This window comes from Egretta garzetta, unplaced genomic scaffold, assembly GCF_000687185.1.
Source record: "Egretta garzetta isolate BGI_Z169 unplaced genomic scaffold, ASM68718v1 scaffold163, whole genome shotgun sequence".
In the NCBI taxonomy this organism is placed as follows: domain Eukaryota; kingdom Metazoa; phylum Chordata; class Aves; order Pelecaniformes; family Ardeidae; genus Egretta; species Egretta garzetta.
This window is the reverse complement of record NW_009259308.1, coordinates 6,987,029-7,005,792: the sequence shown is the minus strand read 5'-3', so window position 1 is coordinate 7,005,792 and position 18,764 is coordinate 6,987,029. Positions and strand designations below refer to the sequence as shown.

The window sequence follows — 18,764 nt, the reverse complement described above, 5'->3', positions numbered from 1 at the left end:
CAGACTATTCATTTTAAACTTATTGTTCCCTTCTCCCAGCTAAGGTTGGCTCAGAAATAAGATCCACATTCAAAATACTCAGATTTTTCCTGTTCTGATATTCTCCAAAAGGAAAAGGGAGCTGCAAAAGCAAACAAAGAAGGATGAAAGGATGAAGAAAATGGTGAGAGACATACATATGCCAAAGTGGCCCAGGTTAATCACCAGAGCTATGGGACTTCCCCCCAGAATCATGTCCCACAATCAGCATGACACAAAGCTTCTCTTTCTGAAACACTGTCTTGCATCTGAGGAATTTCCTTAATGAAGCCTTTGTTGAAAACAATACTTCTCTACAAGAAGTTCCTCTGTTAACATATCTGCTCATTTTGTTGACGAAATATCCAAGAGTAATGCCTGCACACCTACAGTTTCTATGGTCTTATTTAATTGTTACCTGAGACAATCTGTCTTCCTTTTACCTGACTACTTTACTGAAGCACCACTGTCAGCTTGGATATTGTGACTATTTTCTTCTTCCAGTCCTTTCACGTCCCTATGATGTGACCTTTTGCAAAAGCTATTTATCAGACTGCCTTCTTAAAATCATTCGAAGTCTTAAAAAAAAAAACCACAAAACAAAACCCACCCCTACCTGTAGCTAGACTTTTTTTTTTTTTTTTAGTATATATTAATAGAATTTTTTTAAGATTTAAATAATTTAGATCTTCTGGTGCTTCCATCAACATCCGTGTATTCACGTTCAGGTTGGGGTATCATGCAAACAAAGCAGGCAGCTCCATCTTGACTGCCAGGCTTAGAAAGCAGCACCAAATGGAGCACATTCTCTGACCACTGTCCTTCCATTCACTGCACAGGGCAAAGGTCTCCAGGAAATAGCAATATGAACTCAGCTCATTAAAAACTGCATGAAAATGTATATCCTGAAGGGATGTTAAATTAGGCTTACCCAGGCAACTTTGAGTCTGTGCTTCCTTAGAATTTTAGTGCTTAACCTTGTAGCCCCAGCATTTCGTTAATGCAATTAAATATAGAGGTATAGCTATAACATACTGCTTTCGTTATAGTCTAGCAAAGAGAAAGAAAATAGGTGAGACAGATAAAGAACTCTGTAGGTGGCTTTCATTTTGATCTCTAGTGTGTCTCTTGCATTGCCATCCTTTTGACATGCTCACACAGATGCGTGTTCTTCCACATCCAGTTTTACTGAGAAGGGCTGCTAAGACATTATTTTTAGAGACACTTCAGAGTCTGAGCATTTTTTTTAAAACACGGCAATCCATAAAAATCCCTACACTAGTAAATATAGAAAACATTGAATACACACAGGTAACCATATCAATATTAAATTTAAGCCGTGCCCAAGTACAGAGTGCACCCAATTTCCCCGATGCATTTAATTCACTTTACGTGACTTTGTACATTTGACTTCAATGTGTAACTCATACTGGCAACACAAGGTATAAAAGAGAGATTAATTCAGTCAACTACTACGGATGTTGTTGCCTTCCACCTAGTTATCAGCATGCTAGTCCACATTGTTGTGACATGTGAATATTACCCTCTTATTACTTTGATGGCAATTTTATATTTAAAAATGAAATTAATAGCTAACCTCAAAAGACTTATTATGCTTAATTTCATTTCACTCCCTGAATCATCCTTTTCACGATACAATTTTTCCTCTAACTAAACTGAAAGAATCAGAGGTGTAATTATAGATCAAAGATTAGCTGTTCAACGTTTGCTACTACTTAAAATGAGGTAGACATTAAATGCAAGTTGACTCCAGAGAAAGCTGCTCCTCCCATCAGTTGTTGAAGAGACTGTTGTGAAATGTCAGTATTTGGGAAGTCAAGGCTTGAGCTTTCTGGGCTTTTGGGTAACTTTGCAGGGCTCTCCCAAAGCAGGCTATCCTACCACCACAGAAACCACTGCCAGAAGGATCCTCACCTTCCCCAGCTGCATCCATTGAGGTCAGTTATGGGTAAGGTAGGAGGACACAATGCTGTCCCAGAAATCCCTCAGAAGGAATCACCCCCTTCACAGCTAGGACAAGTCAGGGAAAGGCAGAGGCTTGCCTGTGCTACACGGCCACACAGCAGCCTCCCGGAAAACTGACCCGCAACCTGGGAGTACAGGCATGACTTGAAGTCTCCTTTCCCCTTGAGCTCACTCTGTATTCCTGGGCCAGGACTTCACCGTAGGCATGCTCTCCATTCTGAGCCTGCCATGTGAGCACCAGTGAACTTCATATCAGACTGGCTGACAAGGAGGAGAGGTCTGAGCGCCAGTCATCAAAGCAAGAAGCTGCAGTCCTGAGGGGCCCATAGGTTCAGGTGCCAGAAACTGGAGGAGGCTAATGTTAGGAGGCACAGCTACTGGACAAACTAGATGTCTAACGTCACCTATGGAAAAAGCTGTAGTGTGTGTGTGTGTCCACCAGCAAACTTCATACCTGATCAGCCACAGGGGAGGAACAGGACTGAGCCATTTGTGTTGTTCATGCATATATAGGTGCTGTTTCTGATTCTGTAGGTGCTGGTAAAAGCTCTGCTCTGTGTGCAATGGTATGTATGGCTGTTTATAGTGTGTATGTGTATCTGTGTGCCTACTGGTAATACATGCTCAGCCTTGCTGCAGCCTAGATGTGGATACACCAGACTGCAGCAGCAGCGTATCAGGCTGGGAGATGATGAATCCCCCGGGGCCCTGTAGCCCCACCCGATTCAATTACCTCTAATGGAAGATTCTGGAAACATGATCATGTTAGCATCTTTGGTTCCACACATACTGACTTTGGTGTTGATGGAGCAACAGCTTTTCTTCCCTAACGCAAGAATCACAAAGCAGACACAAAGCCCAGAGAGACCATGCACTATTCGTACCTCCACTTCAAACTTGATCTACTTGAGGCAAGGAAGGGCGCTTTCACAACTCAGCAGCCAAATGAGAATTTGCCTTACTTCTGCTATTTTTATTGCTGTTTTGCAGCAATGAGTAATGCTGTCTCCAGAAAATGGAAGTGAAAGCTACTCTGTTCTTGTCAGAATAATAATGGATATTGGGTTGGCAACCGCCCTCCTGTGCTGCACAACAGCATAAATAAAAGGAACTGGGAAAAGCCAACAGTACTATAGTAAACAAAGTGTGTAAACTCATCCACTTGCAAATAAGTGATAACCTCTATTGTTTAATCTTTCGGTCTGGGCAACAAGAACAGAATAAACACTGTGCCTAAATCAGAAGCGAGTCAACTCCAGTGACCCTCATCTACAGACAGAGGTTGTGGGGGAAAGGCACTGGCTGTTTAGGGAGGGTCAAGGTAGAAAAGTGTGTCGTGTAAGATGTCAAGAGTGCCTCCATACATGGTTGTACAGACAGCAACAGACTGAAAGATGGCCTTCTCCAAATCTCAGGTTAGTTCAATGCTGGGATATTAGCTTTGGCCTCACTCTTGTTACTAGTAGAAGGAAATATGTCAATGAGTGTTGAAATATTTGCTCCTTACTGCTTGGATTTATGTACAGCTTCTATTCACAGAGGCTACACAGATTCAAGCAGGGAAGACTTGCCTTCTTTTGTGGTTTAGAAAATGGATCATCTTTGGAAAATGCCTCACTACAGAGCACTAACTGTGAAATACAGTGCAGCTCCTACTCATGATGAGCCCTTAACGTGTCCATGCAGCTAGACAGAGAGAAGCCTCTGCAGCCTGAGCTAGTGGGATGCAAAGCAGTCCTGGTGTGAATGATAGCTGAATGCAGAACGAGAAGTTATTCAAGACAAGAAAATGTTTCAAAGGTGGTCCCTAATGATGGAGGTCTTCAGTGAACAGCTTATGAGTACCAGTAACTTTATGCATTGAATTTACAATCTTTCTGAACTTCATGAAGAGCCTTGTATTTTTCTAAGCAGCAAGAATTCTTAATACTATCAAGGAAAGAATATTTTTGTCACTTAAAGTGACTTAGCAGGATCACAGATGCATAATCCATCAGTCTATTACCCAATTGTTTACGATTTTCATACTGTAGGCACAAGGAGACTAGCAATAGAAACCACTACGGCAGGTGAACAGGAGAAGAAAAACTCTCAAGAACACGGCACAAGGACTACCCTTGGTGGTTTATGGTATGATTATTGTACACCACCACCCTGCTCTCAGGATGCAGGTTTCCCACAATTTCATGGGGGCCAGAAACCACTTAGAGAAGCCAGTCTGACCCTTGGCAATATCTCCACATTTGCTACCTGGCTCTGACAGGGCTTCTTCCACTGTCACCCTCCAGAGAGGCACATCTTCCTTTGTATCCAAAACCTATTTCATGCAGGACTCCAGGATTTTACACACATCTTTTGGGGGATATTCCTGGAAGAGCAAAGCTACCAAGTAGTACTCAGATTTCTCCTTTCCTTGAAAACCAAAAGTATTCAGTTGTCTTTGGCATTGCTTGTTAGTTTCTAAAAAAAATTTCTCTTTTTTGCTGCTCACATTGCAGGGGACCTCGATTCTTCTTCATACTCACTATGCCTGTTCAAAATCCATAGATACACATTAAGATCTGATCGCCCGACACTTGCACTAAAATACACATTGAAAGAATTGTAAAAAAAAAATAAAAATTTCCATTAGGTGCATATAATATACCTACCCATGATTTCACTAAGGATTGGGCTAGTTTAAAAAACTGAAAAAATTATTTTGCTTTTTATTCAGCTCTTTGTTTTCATACAAAAGACCCCCACAAACGCATTATTTTGTTAAGCAAACTATATATATTGTTGTCTCATCTGCAAAACCAACCAACTGTAAAAGCAGAGAAATGCATTTCTTCCTGTCTTTACACTAACACTAGCTATTATATATTACAATGTTTAGTTAAAAATAATACAAGTACTATGTAATTATTTCTGAGGACACGTTTATCTCTAAGAGGAGTTCATTTTCAAGAGGAATGTTATGCTTATACACATCCCCTGTGCCACTGGACAACACAAATACATTACATATTATATTACTTTTATTCTGGATGGCCAATAATGTGAATATTGATTATATAGCAAGAGCACATCATCTACGAGAATCACAGCCACATCTTTCCTTTACTCCTGAGGAGCACAGTTAATGTCTTGGCCTGACATATTTATCACAGGGAGGCTGAGCCTATTACTTGGCCAGATTTACTATATATTTCTTTGAGCTCCTAAAGAGGAATACGCCATAAGACATGAATGAAGGGCTTACAAATTCAGCCACAGTATATTTCAAAAGGTTACCAATTTTGTGGGCAAGTTTTTCTTTACGGTAAGTGATCAGTGTTCAAGATGTTTATTTTCAGCTAAAGTTGCTGTGACTAATTTACTAAGATACTTAGCTAAACGCTTCTGTTTCTGGTTGCCTAAATACACAAACCAAAACCTGCATGTTTCCTTTAATTTGTACATTGCTCCAGATTATTTTTCTTCAAAGTTGACTAACAAAATTATTGTGATATCATTACTGAGAAAGCAAAACATATTGATTAGAGCACAAAATAAGAAACAGGATCCTCAGATTACATATCAAGCTCTGCCCACATTTGTGGTGTAATCTTAGGAAAGTAATTGAGAGATCAGAACTGGCTTTTGATGCAAAGATCTAACCACCTTTGAAATTAATCTACATTTCCACCAAACGTACACTGGTCATAAAAGCTCAGTACTTTCCATAAATTACATAAGATTATGTATGTCTTGAGGAATTTTCCATAGTAATATGAAAAAGCATACATTGCAATAATGTGGACATTAATGCTAAGTGTTATCTGTTTATTTCTGGGAAAGTTGGTGAGAGGTTTAATGCTTCCAAGATTCCTGGGATCAAGCTCATTTGCCAGATTTACTTATCTTTGACTTCCCTTCAGCAAAATGGGAGCATTTACCAATACAGCTGATACCTCTAACCTGTACTTTACAGTGAGTAACACTTTGACGTGTTTTATTACTACTTGCAGAATTTCCCATAATGTCAATGGAAAAGACAAAATGTTTCAGAAAAGTAGAAATGTTCACATGCACATAATGCAATATGCTGACAGAAATTACATTTGTTAATATTTATTAGGCAAGCAAATATCTTTGGATGAAGAATGATATAAAAACATTATCATCATCAACATACTTGTCCCTGTAGAATAGTTCTATGTGAGCCATATTAGGAAACTTCTACTAATCCAAACCTCTAGAGGCATTTTAGCTACTAATCTGGATGAATTAGGTCACTCCTGCTCAGTTCCATTCACTACATGACAGAATGTTCTTCCTTGAACTCTCTAAACAAAACCCTTTTCATTTACAAAGGTCCTAATACAGATTTTGCTGGGAGTCTTTTCACTGACTCCAAGTGGAGAAAAAGTTTCCCTGAAAATTAATTTATTTGCCTGTTTGGAAGTTCTACCTCCTTACCAGCCTCAGCCCCTCGCTTTCTCCATATTTCAATCAAATCTCAGACACAGTTTAATAGTGTGAGTGGATGAAGCCAGAAACTATGTACAGCACAGGCTGAACTGGATGCATAGGTGATCGTCACTGTCAGCAACCAACAGATTTCCTCATGTACGGCCAAGACATGAGCACAGTAACACCCGCCTGTATTTAATGGCTTTTACATGAGTCAAATCCTCTGTGGAACATGCATTGCATTAAGCTCCTAATTACTAGTTTTAACTGAAATGCTTTGACGACTGTTAAAACATTGAGAAATGATAACATAACATAAGCTCTCAGGAAATGTTATTCTTAACACTCAACAGATTATTGATTCTTCTACTGACGAGCGGCAAGGTAACAAGAGCTCCAACCTTAACCTAGGCAGACCTGTCTCTCAATTAATAACAACAGTAAACATTTTAACCGCAACAAGAGACAACATCCATCACCCCCGAAGAATGCTTCAGTTAACACAACCATGGGCCCCCTCTGGTTGAACACGGTATTTAAAACAGAATTCATGAGCTCTCTAATTTATGATAGGTTATTGGATAACTCTTGTTAATTATAGCTACACAATGTCAAAATTAATGATTTTCCCACCCTCTTTCAACTTGAGAATGAATTCATAACTTATATCAAGACTCAAAAGATGTGCAATTAATATTGTCAGTAACCACTTCACAAAAGAGATTTGTTAAATGGGATGTGCAGGCATGTGGACTCAATTAGCGTATCAATTAATGTTGCTGTTACTTGATCTATAAATTATTGAAAAACTCATAACTACTGCAAGGAAACAAAGCAAATCCACTCCCCGTCAATGAAATAAGCTCCTGATTGTGCCCCTCTTTCATTACTCTTTAGATCAAATTTGAGTTTTGCTGGATCCCATGAATCTTAGCTATGTTATCAGAAAAATAAATGAATCTATACCAACCTGACAGCTTGAAATGCCTTGTTACAGTGATGATGCTTCAATTGGTTTTGGTTGTGAAGTTAAAAAAAGTTAAACAATAATAATTAAAAAAAATAAACCATCATTGTTCACTTATTAATTTAAGCTGAAATTCAAATCTGGAAATGAACCTATACAATCTGCATCAAGATTTCTATGTATCAGTAAAATTGCAACTTTCACATCAAGCAGAAACCTCCACCCCACTCTCAAATTTAGCAACGATTAGTCCAAAGAGTAGATTCAAATGAGGTCTAAGAAATCCAAAACAGGACTTGGGTAGCACTAGGGACCTATGACGAAAACCAAAAATGACAACATAACCTTGTTTAAAGGCTGCTTATCCCCAAAGGCATTTAAACTAACTAGGTACCTCCTGTTTGATCTTAGTATGACTAGAGTTTTGCTTCTGGGGATGCAAGGGTTTTCCTTTAGATAGTTAGACAGACTCCACTCTCTCATTAGAGTTTAAAAGACCCAGGAAATAGATGTGACTCTGCCAGGGGCCCAATCCAACAGACGAGAATGGTCCCAGAGCCACTGCACTTGTTTTAATTAGTTGTCAGACAGTTAAAATGGGACACTTAAGCTTTTTGCCATCCTGACCCCAAAAGGATCAAACTCACATCTTTCTACCACCAAGAAAGCACTGCCAGCCAACACCCTCTGCTCTGCTGGTGCAAGCAGGTAATTCCTTACCCGGCATTAAACTGCTCCCTGAGCGGAGTCCGCTCTCGCTCTCCCTCCTCAAACACAGCTTCAGAACTTGTATATTCATTCAGGCAAAATGAAGTTCCCAACTCATGGCTGTGAGAAGGCATCTAGCTCTGGTAGAGACACAGCACATCACCCCCCCTCTAAATTTCACATTCCTACCGGCTAGTAATGGCAATCCCCGGCTTGGCTGCCTGCCTACTGTGAAATCTGTTTCCAGATGCCACGTGCTTCCCACACATTGCAGTGGAAACCTATTAAATAAGGGAATTTCACCCATGGGGATCCTTAGCATCAAAGATCATTATGCTGATTGTCAACATGCTTCAGCTCCTCTTTGTATCTTGCTTCCATTTTTAAAAGTCCCTGTAATTTTGAAATTGACTCAAAAGTCTTACTACAGACTCCATATAGGGGATATAACAAGAAATGATTTTACAAGAAAATCGTAAGATTAAATTGAATAATTACAGAATTTAAGTGCAGGAGGGAGAAACCAAATCCCTAGAAAAGTCTCCTGGCCTCCCCTGAGCAGATGCAGATCTGCATTCAAATTTGGTAGCCTGGCTCACTTCTTTACTGACCTCCCATTTCAGTTTTCCTGTTTAAGTTAATTTTGGAAGAAAGGATTTTCCAAGGCAGTTATCAGTGTAGATTCACCACCAATGCAACACATTTTCCCCAAAGAGGTTTCTAAATCAATTTTCACTTCAGTAGGCTCAAGTAAATGTTTTCAATTTGATTCAATAATCCATACACACTTACAAAATGGCTTTTCCCCCATGTACTACAAGACAAACATAGTTTATGTTTCTAACAACTTGGGCTAATAAAAAACTCTAATTTCCTATCCTGGACGGTAAAACCACATAATGTTTATTCACCTCTCAATGAATCAGATGACGTAAACATTAAAAAAAAAAAAAAACAACTATACCCAGACCCAGCCTCCAAGTGCATTATTTGAATCATGAATTCTCTGAATGCTTCTTAAAGAACGCATGATTTCTGACAAAGCCACACACACAAATATATCACCAAAAAAGTCCTAGAACAGAAATTTTTAAGTCTCCTGAGAATTTGGCATTATTTCCTTTTAGAGAGCAACATGAAACCTCTTCAGGATGTCTCTTAAAATTTGAGCAAATTCTCAGGAAAGGTAATTACAACACAGTTACTAGTAGGTATCAGCCAAGAGTGGCATGAAGATTAGGGCTGGAGGTATGGGATGGCAGAAATCTAATCTCCTCTAATAGCATCTAGTGCGCTGTAAGCTCATAAAATGGAGTAAGGTGTAAAAAGGAGGGCTGTGGAGGTCAGGGTGAAACACAGGTCCTCAACTGCTAAGTACCTTCACAGTACATGGAGCAAAAAGTGACAGTCTGGAGAGGAAGGGAGAGGTGCTTGGCTCACTGCCATTTCCATAACTACATCTTCAAGACAGTTAAAACGCCTACCCTGTGCTGGGAAGTATGACCAGGTAGCATTTCTAGAGCCCATCGAATTCTAGATGCATCAGATCAATATTGACTGAAAGGCAAAATTAGTACTTGATTTTTAATAGCCCATTTTTAAGATTATCCAGGGTGGTAAAGTTAACATAGATAATTATAATTTGATATTATCATGTTAATATTGAACTTACCTACCATACATTAGAGGCTCGCAGCTACAATTCTACTTAAATACCAGCTGCTGAGAGGATTTTGTATGTTAAGTTCTTGTCCTAACTGTAGTAATAATCCTTCAGTGTTGGAACAGAATACTGTCTTACAAATCAGCACTGATAATAATGGAGGGAAACCGAAGAGTTGACTATGACTAGAAAGCTTATGGCTGTAAAAACACTGTGCCTAATGAGAAATGTTTTAATAATCTCTTGTAAGAGAATTGCTTTGCATATGAATACAAAAAGAGATGAGTGTTCCCAACACATAAAAGAAATATTTGGTAAAATCTGTAACTTTGCAGAAGCATACACGCCATGCGCCCCATCTGCAGCAGAAGTCAAACTATTTGCTTATCACCAAAAAAATGGCTACTCTATGCAACAGAGCCTAAAAGCAATCATAAGAAACCATAAACACTTCACACATCCCGCCCTGCTGCAGGGAGTTAGTCCACCCCTGTACCAGGACTTCGCATTCACCCTCACTTATTATCATAAGACTCCTCCTGGACCTTTCCTCTAACGCATCCAGGTTATTAAAATGTTTGCTTAACTAATGATGTTACAGTGCCTTTAACTCAAGATAGGCACTATGCCACAAATGTACAAGTCACATCTGAACAACCACCACTTTCATTTCAGCCACTGTATTTCAATAAGAATAGCAGTTTGTGTTTACCTAACATTTGATTATGTTTTATATTCATATACCTTACAAACCTTAGGAATTAAGCTTTGTATCATTTGAACACTTCAAGTAAGAAACACTACCTTCTATATCCTTATACAGATACAGAGAGGTCTAAAGATTTAGCCGACTCTAAGATGGAAGACTTATGCTGAGATCAGGAAAGAACCCTGTCCCATGCTTTACCTCCACACTAATCCTTACCCCCTTTTTGTCACCCCAGATCTTCAGCGTGGGATACACTTTTGGGACAGTCACTCTGTTAAGAAGTTATTATCAAACTTACTGTTCTTTCTCAGCACAGTGCTGTGAACTGCAGCTGGTAGGAGAACTACCAGAACAGCAGGTAACACAGCAAGAGAGGCCCCTCCCTGCTCTGGATGGAAACAGATTGCATGGCTCTTGCAGAAGTACAACAAAACCTGATTCACTGGAAATACACAAGAGCTGAAATTTCTGTTTATAAAGCAAATTTCTTGGGAATACTCAGTTCCTTTGCATAATCAAACTCATTGATTAGTAACATTAGAAACTTCATGTTAGTCCTTGCTACCTGTCACTGCTTGAAGTTAATGAACTTCTGAAAAAAAGAAGAAAAAAAATTTCCCTGTTTTTCACATGTCCATCATTCACAGTATACAGGGGAGGGCTCATTTGTTGAAATACACACAAATACATACAATTCAATGACAAGAAAATGAGCACACCAAGTTTCTTTTGACTTTCATTACGTGGGGTTTGAATAGTAAACGCTATCTGAGTCGTATACCTTGTCTGTATAAAGCATTCACTGTACCACAAGGCCTTCGGATGGCTGGACGTGATTGGATGCACTCAGACTTGCACATACAATACAGAACAAGATTAATTCTGGAGATAAGCTACTGCTGTACACTGTCCCCTCCAGTTCTTCAGATAGTTGTACATGCTGCAGGGAGCTCTGATAGCTGCCACAGAACATATTTTATACTTCTCAGCGGTAAAGGTAGTTCTCAGAATTTCCATTTAGGGGATAGAATCAGATTTTGTGCAGATAAGCATTCCGTTATTATGACTTATGAAAATGTTTTTAGAAGTTGGATGCTGAATATTTTATTAACATAAAACATCAAGTTCCTAAAACAGTTGTTTGCCGTTTTCAAAAGTTTCACCCTCCAGCAGAAGAAATAACATAGGAGACACACATCAAAAAGATGTTATCTATATTGCAAAGAACTAACATTTTTTTAATTTCCTGCCTGCCCCAAAATACTGAATGATCATACAACCAAACCACCCTTACTTTCTTTACTTCCCTTGATGAACATCTCTCTCAGAGCACATTCTCATTTACATCAAAGTTCCCCTATTTATGCCTTTCCAAACTACAGCTTTATCTTAAATTATTTTTTTTCCTTGTGAGCTTAGGCCTAGAGTAGTCATAAGGATTCTGAACCATCTTCCCAAACAAATGCTTAAATTTTTCTTAATTGCCATGTCTCTTTTTAAAAAAGCTAATACAAAGATTTCTGATACAAAAGCTATAGCAAACACAAGGCCTTAATTACCGGTTTGGTGGAATCATGGCATTAAAGGTATAGCTGCCCAGAAGTTGAACAAGTTATTTATCAGATATTTAAGATGAGTAAAATTTGAAAAGCACACATATATGAGCAAAGAGAAGAATATTTTTTTGTCTTAAAAAAATGTAAAAAAAAAAAAATCCTCAGAAGTAAATGGCTACATTATATACCCACAAAAAAAACTCCAGAATGACAAACTGAAAAGCTCACATGGAAGTTCAAATCTTACTGCCTCAAGTATTAAGTATGATTTTTTTCTTTTTCTTTAACTTTATTTGAGCAATACATATTAAATTTATTTTCAGTCTCTCATTATCTGTATAAGTTTAAAAAAAAAAAAAAAATCAAAGACAGCTACACAGAACAACATGAATTACCACTAGAATCCACGGTTTTGGCCTCCAAGTTCATCAGTACTTGAAAACATAAGCAATAAAAATACTAATAAAAATGTAAGCATAAGAATCCCTACTAAAAATCTTTCAGTACTCCTTTAATAAACACCAATTCATATAGTCCCCTTTCTCATGCTTGTCAGTCCAAAGAACTGCCCTACAATCTGATGCAAAACTGTAAATACAAATATGAACTTACCCACCCATGCATTTATTCAGAGCTTCTCCTTACTTTTGAGTTTTCCTTCTCGTTTATATTTCCTTTATTAAATTACAATTAATCTCTCTATAGATCGCAACCAAGTTCTCTATAACTTCACAAAGTGTCAGTAAGATTCAACCTCCAGTAACAGAAAGTACATTAAAGGTCTGGTTAGTTCAAAACAAAGTAGAAAAAAGCCTTTAGAAGAAAATTTATTATCAACAGAGAAAAAAAGTTACCTTTTGCTAAGAGTAATTTTTATAATTGCATTTCCATTTGTGAAACAATCACAATATACATACAGAGTAAAAATTCATGAACTGTGATACGTAAGTTCTTTCTTACATTTTAAATGTGTATTGATAGATTTTTAGTAACAAGAGAACCAAATCCTGTGTTGCCATACCAGACTTCCACTGGGCTTAACAAATTTTACTTTCACTGAGTGCACAGATAACAGAAGAATCACAGATGCATAAAAGGTGGTTGATGTAGGAGCTGATTAAAGTACAAAATACATACAAATAAAGAAAATGAGTCATTACCTTTCTTTTTGGAGTCTTTCTTTGTGCTGGTTTTAACAGCCACTTGAAGTTCTGTCTCAGTTGACATCCTATATCCTTAGTCCTCTTCACACAGATCCAGGATCTCAGTAAGGCTCATTTAGAATGTCTCTTCAAGAGAATAATTCAGCCTTTCAGATACTATAACCCAAACAGTTCATCTCATTGACTCCTTTTGAGTGCTGTTAAACAAGGAAACAAAAACAATGGTAATTTTCTGAGTTTAAAACATTAAAAAAAGAAAAGCCACTGTAACCTTACTGAGGAAGAAACCTGTGAAGCTCTCCGTCTACAGAGTCAATTGCCCACAGTGTTAGACGCTTAAATATGATCATCTAGTCCTGTTTGAGATGTTTTGGCATATCTGAGCTGTCTTCACACGCTAGAGACACCACACAAGGTGTACAGAACACCTGTACTTCTGGACCAGCAGCTGGAGGACAAAGACCGTGATCTGGGAAGTAGCTAGAAATGTCACCAAAAGCAAAAAAATCTGCAACGACGCAATTCTTAAAGGCAACAATTCCAAGGTAAAAACATATCGCCAGATAGGAAGTTCAGATTTGTACTCCTCAAATGCTCTTTCAGTGCTTTCATTCTCCTATTTGAACAAAGACAAATGAAAGATGCATTCATTACTCATACTGAGATCATACTTTGCCACTCCTCTTGCTTATGATAATGTTTGCAGCATGAAAGAATCTGCCTCCATGTAAACAAAGCTGTAATTATTAACACCCATCTAGTAATTTTTCTTGCAAAGAACTCTGAAAATACAGTTAATTAAACCTACAAAATTAAAAGGGGATAGGAGGCAAAAAGATAACATTAAGGGACCAAGCTACATCTTTACATAACGTGTATTTGTTGGGGTGATAAACAAATGCACCGGCTGTGAACCCCTGGCGGTAACTGCAGAAATGTGCTGGAGCAGTATGAGGGAGGCAGGCTGTGAGGCTGCAAGTAGGACGGGGGACGTATGGGCTGTGGGGGCAAAGAATACACAAAGAATAAATAACCAAGCAAAGAATAAACCATTACTCCAATTCTTACTGCTGGTCCTTCTTGCTTTGAAGGATGAGCTGCCTACTTCAGCCAGTCTGTCAAGGGCAGAGGACCATACTGTCCCGAAGCCATTTGTCATGATGTTCCCTCACTAAATGCATCTTCTTATTGCCTTTTCTTTTTGTGAAAAAGTTCTCATTATTAGCACAATTACAGTGAAGTCCATCTGGCCTGCTTGAACAGCTGCCCAGTTATTAAATAAGCATTTAATAAAGAAATTAACCCAGCATATCAGCTGGTTAGCTGGCCAGAGAAACTACAGTCATAGTTATTTACTGATGTCCCTTCTCTGTCATTTAAGAAAGTAATACACTGCAAACATTGAAATAATTTTGACAGTTTAAATCACTTTTCACAGTAAGGGCTGTGAAGCCACTCATACTTTCAAATCCAGGCTCTTTCAACATTTTAAAATGCTTCAGTAACATTACACTGCCATGCACTGTCTGAAGTGATTTAATATTCCTGAAGTGTGTCAGGGGCTTTCTTTAATAAGCTCTTCAAATCTGTATGTGTATTATAGAATATTCAAAGATAGCTTTTCAAAATCTGCTGAACTGATTTTGAAATACAAAATTCCCTGTTCCTTCTCTATGGAGTCTGAATAAGTGCCACATAGCAGAAAGAAGGAAAATAAAGCAACTTACAAATGAAAGTTGCAGTGCTTGCTAAATACACCTCCTTGGAACACCTGAATAAACTAAAAGCATTTTGATTAGCATTCTTAGTTAAGAAAACAGTAGAAAAAGACAAAGCAAATGAAGGGTTGATCGCAGACAGAAAAGGAGTAAGAGAACAGCCCCCAAACTGACAATCTTCCAGGACCTGAAGTGCTCTTCAGACAGGTCCATGGACAGGGAGACGTCTCTCCCCCAAACACGGTCGTGGTGGGACACCATGTGCAGGGACCACTGGGCCCCGGCACAGATCAGTGCTGCGAGGGAATCACCTCACCCTGCCATCGATGGAGCCGCTCTTAACTTACGCTTGAAATCCCCCCAGCAAACAGGGAGAAAAGCGCTGCAGAGAACAGATGTCCCTCGCAACCCCCATCTCCTTCCCTTCCCCTGCACACAACCCAATTTAATAATACTTAGTTTTACAGCACAGTAGGGATGCATCAGTCTTTACAGCTCAGTGGCACTTACTTAAAGCATCTCTCAAGTCACAGCTGGATTGACAGTTTATTTTTCTAGAATTTGGATTTATATTTACCTAAAGGTTAACTGTGTAACTTAACAAGAAGCACTAACATGAACCACTTAAGAAAAAATACTTATAATAGGTCTATTATTAAAAAAAATAAAAAATATAAAAAATTTAAAAGACATACAAAATACCCCCAGGGCCAAGAGTTAAGCAAGTTGTAATGTCTTAGAAGACTGGTATGGGTACCAAGGCATCATGAACATCATCTCCTGTTGTCAGCTACTTTCAACAGAATAGCTGAAAAAGTAGCATCTGAATGGCACTGAATATTTTAAAATAACAACATATGACTGCTATCTCATTTCAAACTCTCCAGAAAAGCTATATCCCCTCGAGGCTATCCCACCGAGTAATATTTTTTAAAATAAATGCATGTCTATTTTTTGGACAGGTTCACATATTGATTTACTTTAAAACCTAATCAGGTCATACTCTCGCAGGCTCATAGATCCTTGAATAAAGTAATATGTATCTTTGTAAAGGAACACATAAACATCTGTCAGATGCAAGCGATAGTTCAAACTGAATTTGCTACAGAGACAATTCCTCCAAAAGTATAGGTCTTTATGTAAGCTATATTAGTAAACTTTCATATACTGTCCATATTTTAGCCGGTTATTACCCAGATGAGAATGGCAGTCAATCTGCTCTTCACCGCAACAGCTTTTATTGTCTCCTCCAATCTAGGTCACCGTTGTTAAATACTACAGTCTTCCAACTGTGGGAAGTGCTGCAGCATGTGTTTTATCAATGAGATGCTCTTTTCTTTGATCGGTTCTGCCACATTTCTCTCCCTGCTCTAAAGACAAAATTTTGTTAGCTGCATTTAAACAACAAAAAAATATTCCACCATCTTACACGTATCCACTCTAACGATCTTCTTGTGTGCCTTGTTACTGTTCCACCTCTTACAGTGTTATGTGCATGCCTCAGCTTTTCCTAAAGAGGATTCAGAGCTCTTAGTTTTAACAAAATACTGACATTTTATGTTCCCTTATTAAGTGGCTACAGCAGGAACACAATCGGCGCATTCGGGAGTTAACTGGCTTTTAATTCCAAGAGAAGCCTTAAGCCCGCATTCTGTATTACTCCTACAGCAGCATAAAACCTAAAGCCGCAGTGAAGAAATGTTTTTGTAAATTCACTTTGCAGTTGGGATTAACACAGGTTGGACCTTTTATGTGCAGGGAAATCAGTCACAGGCTCCATCCGCCTCCCCCACACATTTGTAAAACAACAATTTCTGTCAAATCATTTGTCTTTTCAACCATGCTTGAGTGAGCTCATGAAGGGGTTATTAGGCGACTTCCCCTGGCCCAAGTTATGAGGGAGGTCAGACAAGACTATCATAATACTTCCCCCCTCTGGCTTTAAAATACATGAATTTATTAATTATCTTCACAGCTTCAAAACTTAAGAGGTTCCCTCCCCTGAAACCAGTTTCCATCTGCTTATGTAAAGGAAAAGCAGTCTTAGGAAGGATTTGTAACTAAGCCCTGGCATTCCCTAGGTATTTATGTTCTCCACAGCCCCAAAGTGGGATATTAAAAGAGGATGGTACCTCCCAAACCCTGGTTTGACAAAACAAAAGCCATGCTACAATCCTTAGCTCTTGTTTTTCTACCTCTGAAAGCTTGCAATTCATTTCCTTTCCTCCAAAGCACCCAATATCTGTAATAATCTAATATCCATAAGGGAACACCGATGCCTGTGATTTTGCTAGTGTTAAACAAAGTCCAAACGTATTAAAAGGGCAAAATATTAAATGACAAAATTATTTTAAAAGTGCTGTGAACCTGGAAAACTGAAAACAGTTCGAGCACTTAGGACTGCTATCCAGGGAGAAAAATATTACTCATCAATTTCTCATCTGACCACAAAGCCCAACACAGAGAGCTTCAGTGGGACCGCACATGAACAAATGGTGGAAAAACCCTTCTTTGCCACCAGTGACCTCCAGAGAGAGAGGAGGCCATGAAATCCTTTGGAGCTGCTCACACTATTTTGTACTTATCAGCTCATTTCCCTAATTGTCAGGTCTTGTGAACATCCTGCGGGAAGCTACTTGGTATCACAGTATTAATCTTTTACAGAAGGCACTACACTAATTCCAAACTGAAACCCAGGGGACTGGTCTAAAACCTACTGATACATTTCAGTTAATAAGGCCTGTAAGTAAAAACCAGAAAGTGAGGAAGACGAGGCAGAAGAGGGAGCTTAAGATACTGACCCAGAGGAGAAAATTAGGAGGAAAAGAGAAGCAAACAGGAGATGTCTGCGTAGATACTTCATTAAAGCAAATTCTATAACAACGCATTTAGGAGCAAAACCTAAGACAGCTCATGCATTAAAATTCTGGCTTAGCCTGCAAAAGAAAACAATCACTGTTGGATTGCTGCATGTGCCCAGTCCCTCTTCTCTAGTTTTGTCATCTGCCCGCAGAACAGCGTAATAAACTGTTTCTAGTGACAGAATCAAATGACTCTCTCTCATGGCAGGGCATGCCAATCACTGCTTTCTCCTGCAATTTCTTTACTGGTATTTCTGCAGCATGTAAAGGTAAAGGGAAGCTTACTGTTCACACGCACAAACTGACCTACAAACACCTACACAAAAATTCATTCCCTCAGCAGACATGCGGAAAGCCAAGTGCCTGGTTTAGCTCCTCAATTCTCCCATTGCAAGCTGCAAATGCTCCTCTGAAACCCAGCACCCTACTGCTTCCTCCTCCTACCTCCCTAAGTTACACGGCTTGCAAAGACTCACAGCTGCCTCCAGATTTCATACTTTACTTTGCTCTAAAATGAGCAAGAAGTCCCCTCCACCTCTAATTTTCTATTACATAAAGATAAAGGGAGGAGATTTATGTGCTTTATTATGCTGTCTGTACTATGTCTGTAGTGAGACACCAGACCAATACTTCCTGCCTAACCCTTTTTAATTCATCTGACATCAGAAAACTTAGTACTCAAACCATAAGATTTCATTTCCCATTGTATATAGTTGCTATTTGTTTAGTTGTATTTATAAAATACTTCTCTTATGTCCTGAAAACAAGAAGCTTGTTTTCAAAAAATCTACGTGTAACTGAGGCCAATAACACATTTTATTAACTTTATTGTGGGTTACAATATGCTTCATTAGTCTATCTCTAGGGCATCTCTCAGGCATGCTACCCAGTTCCTCAGATGGCATAAATAGCACCACTGAAGCTGATTTACCACTAGAAGAGCATCTTGCCAAAAAATTGACCTATAAAATATTTCCA

The 18,764-nt window shown here is 38.7% G+C and overlaps 1 protein-coding gene across 4 annotated transcripts in view; it reads right to left on the bottom strand.

Moving 5' to 3' along the window:
- The window catches only part of DAB1 (DAB adaptor protein 1), a 119,077-nt gene extending 105,806 nt beyond the window's left edge, over positions 1–13,271 (bottom strand). For all 4 annotated transcript variants that reach the window (XM_035891814.1, XM_009636242.2, XM_035891815.1 and 1 more), the window contains exon 1: positions 13,205–13,271. In XM_035891814.1, the coding sequence (XP_035747707.1) occupies positions 13,205–13,271 (67 nt within the window). The remainder of the gene's footprint in view (positions 1–13,204) is intronic.
- Between the last annotated feature and the right edge of the window lie 5,493 nt (positions 13,272–18,764).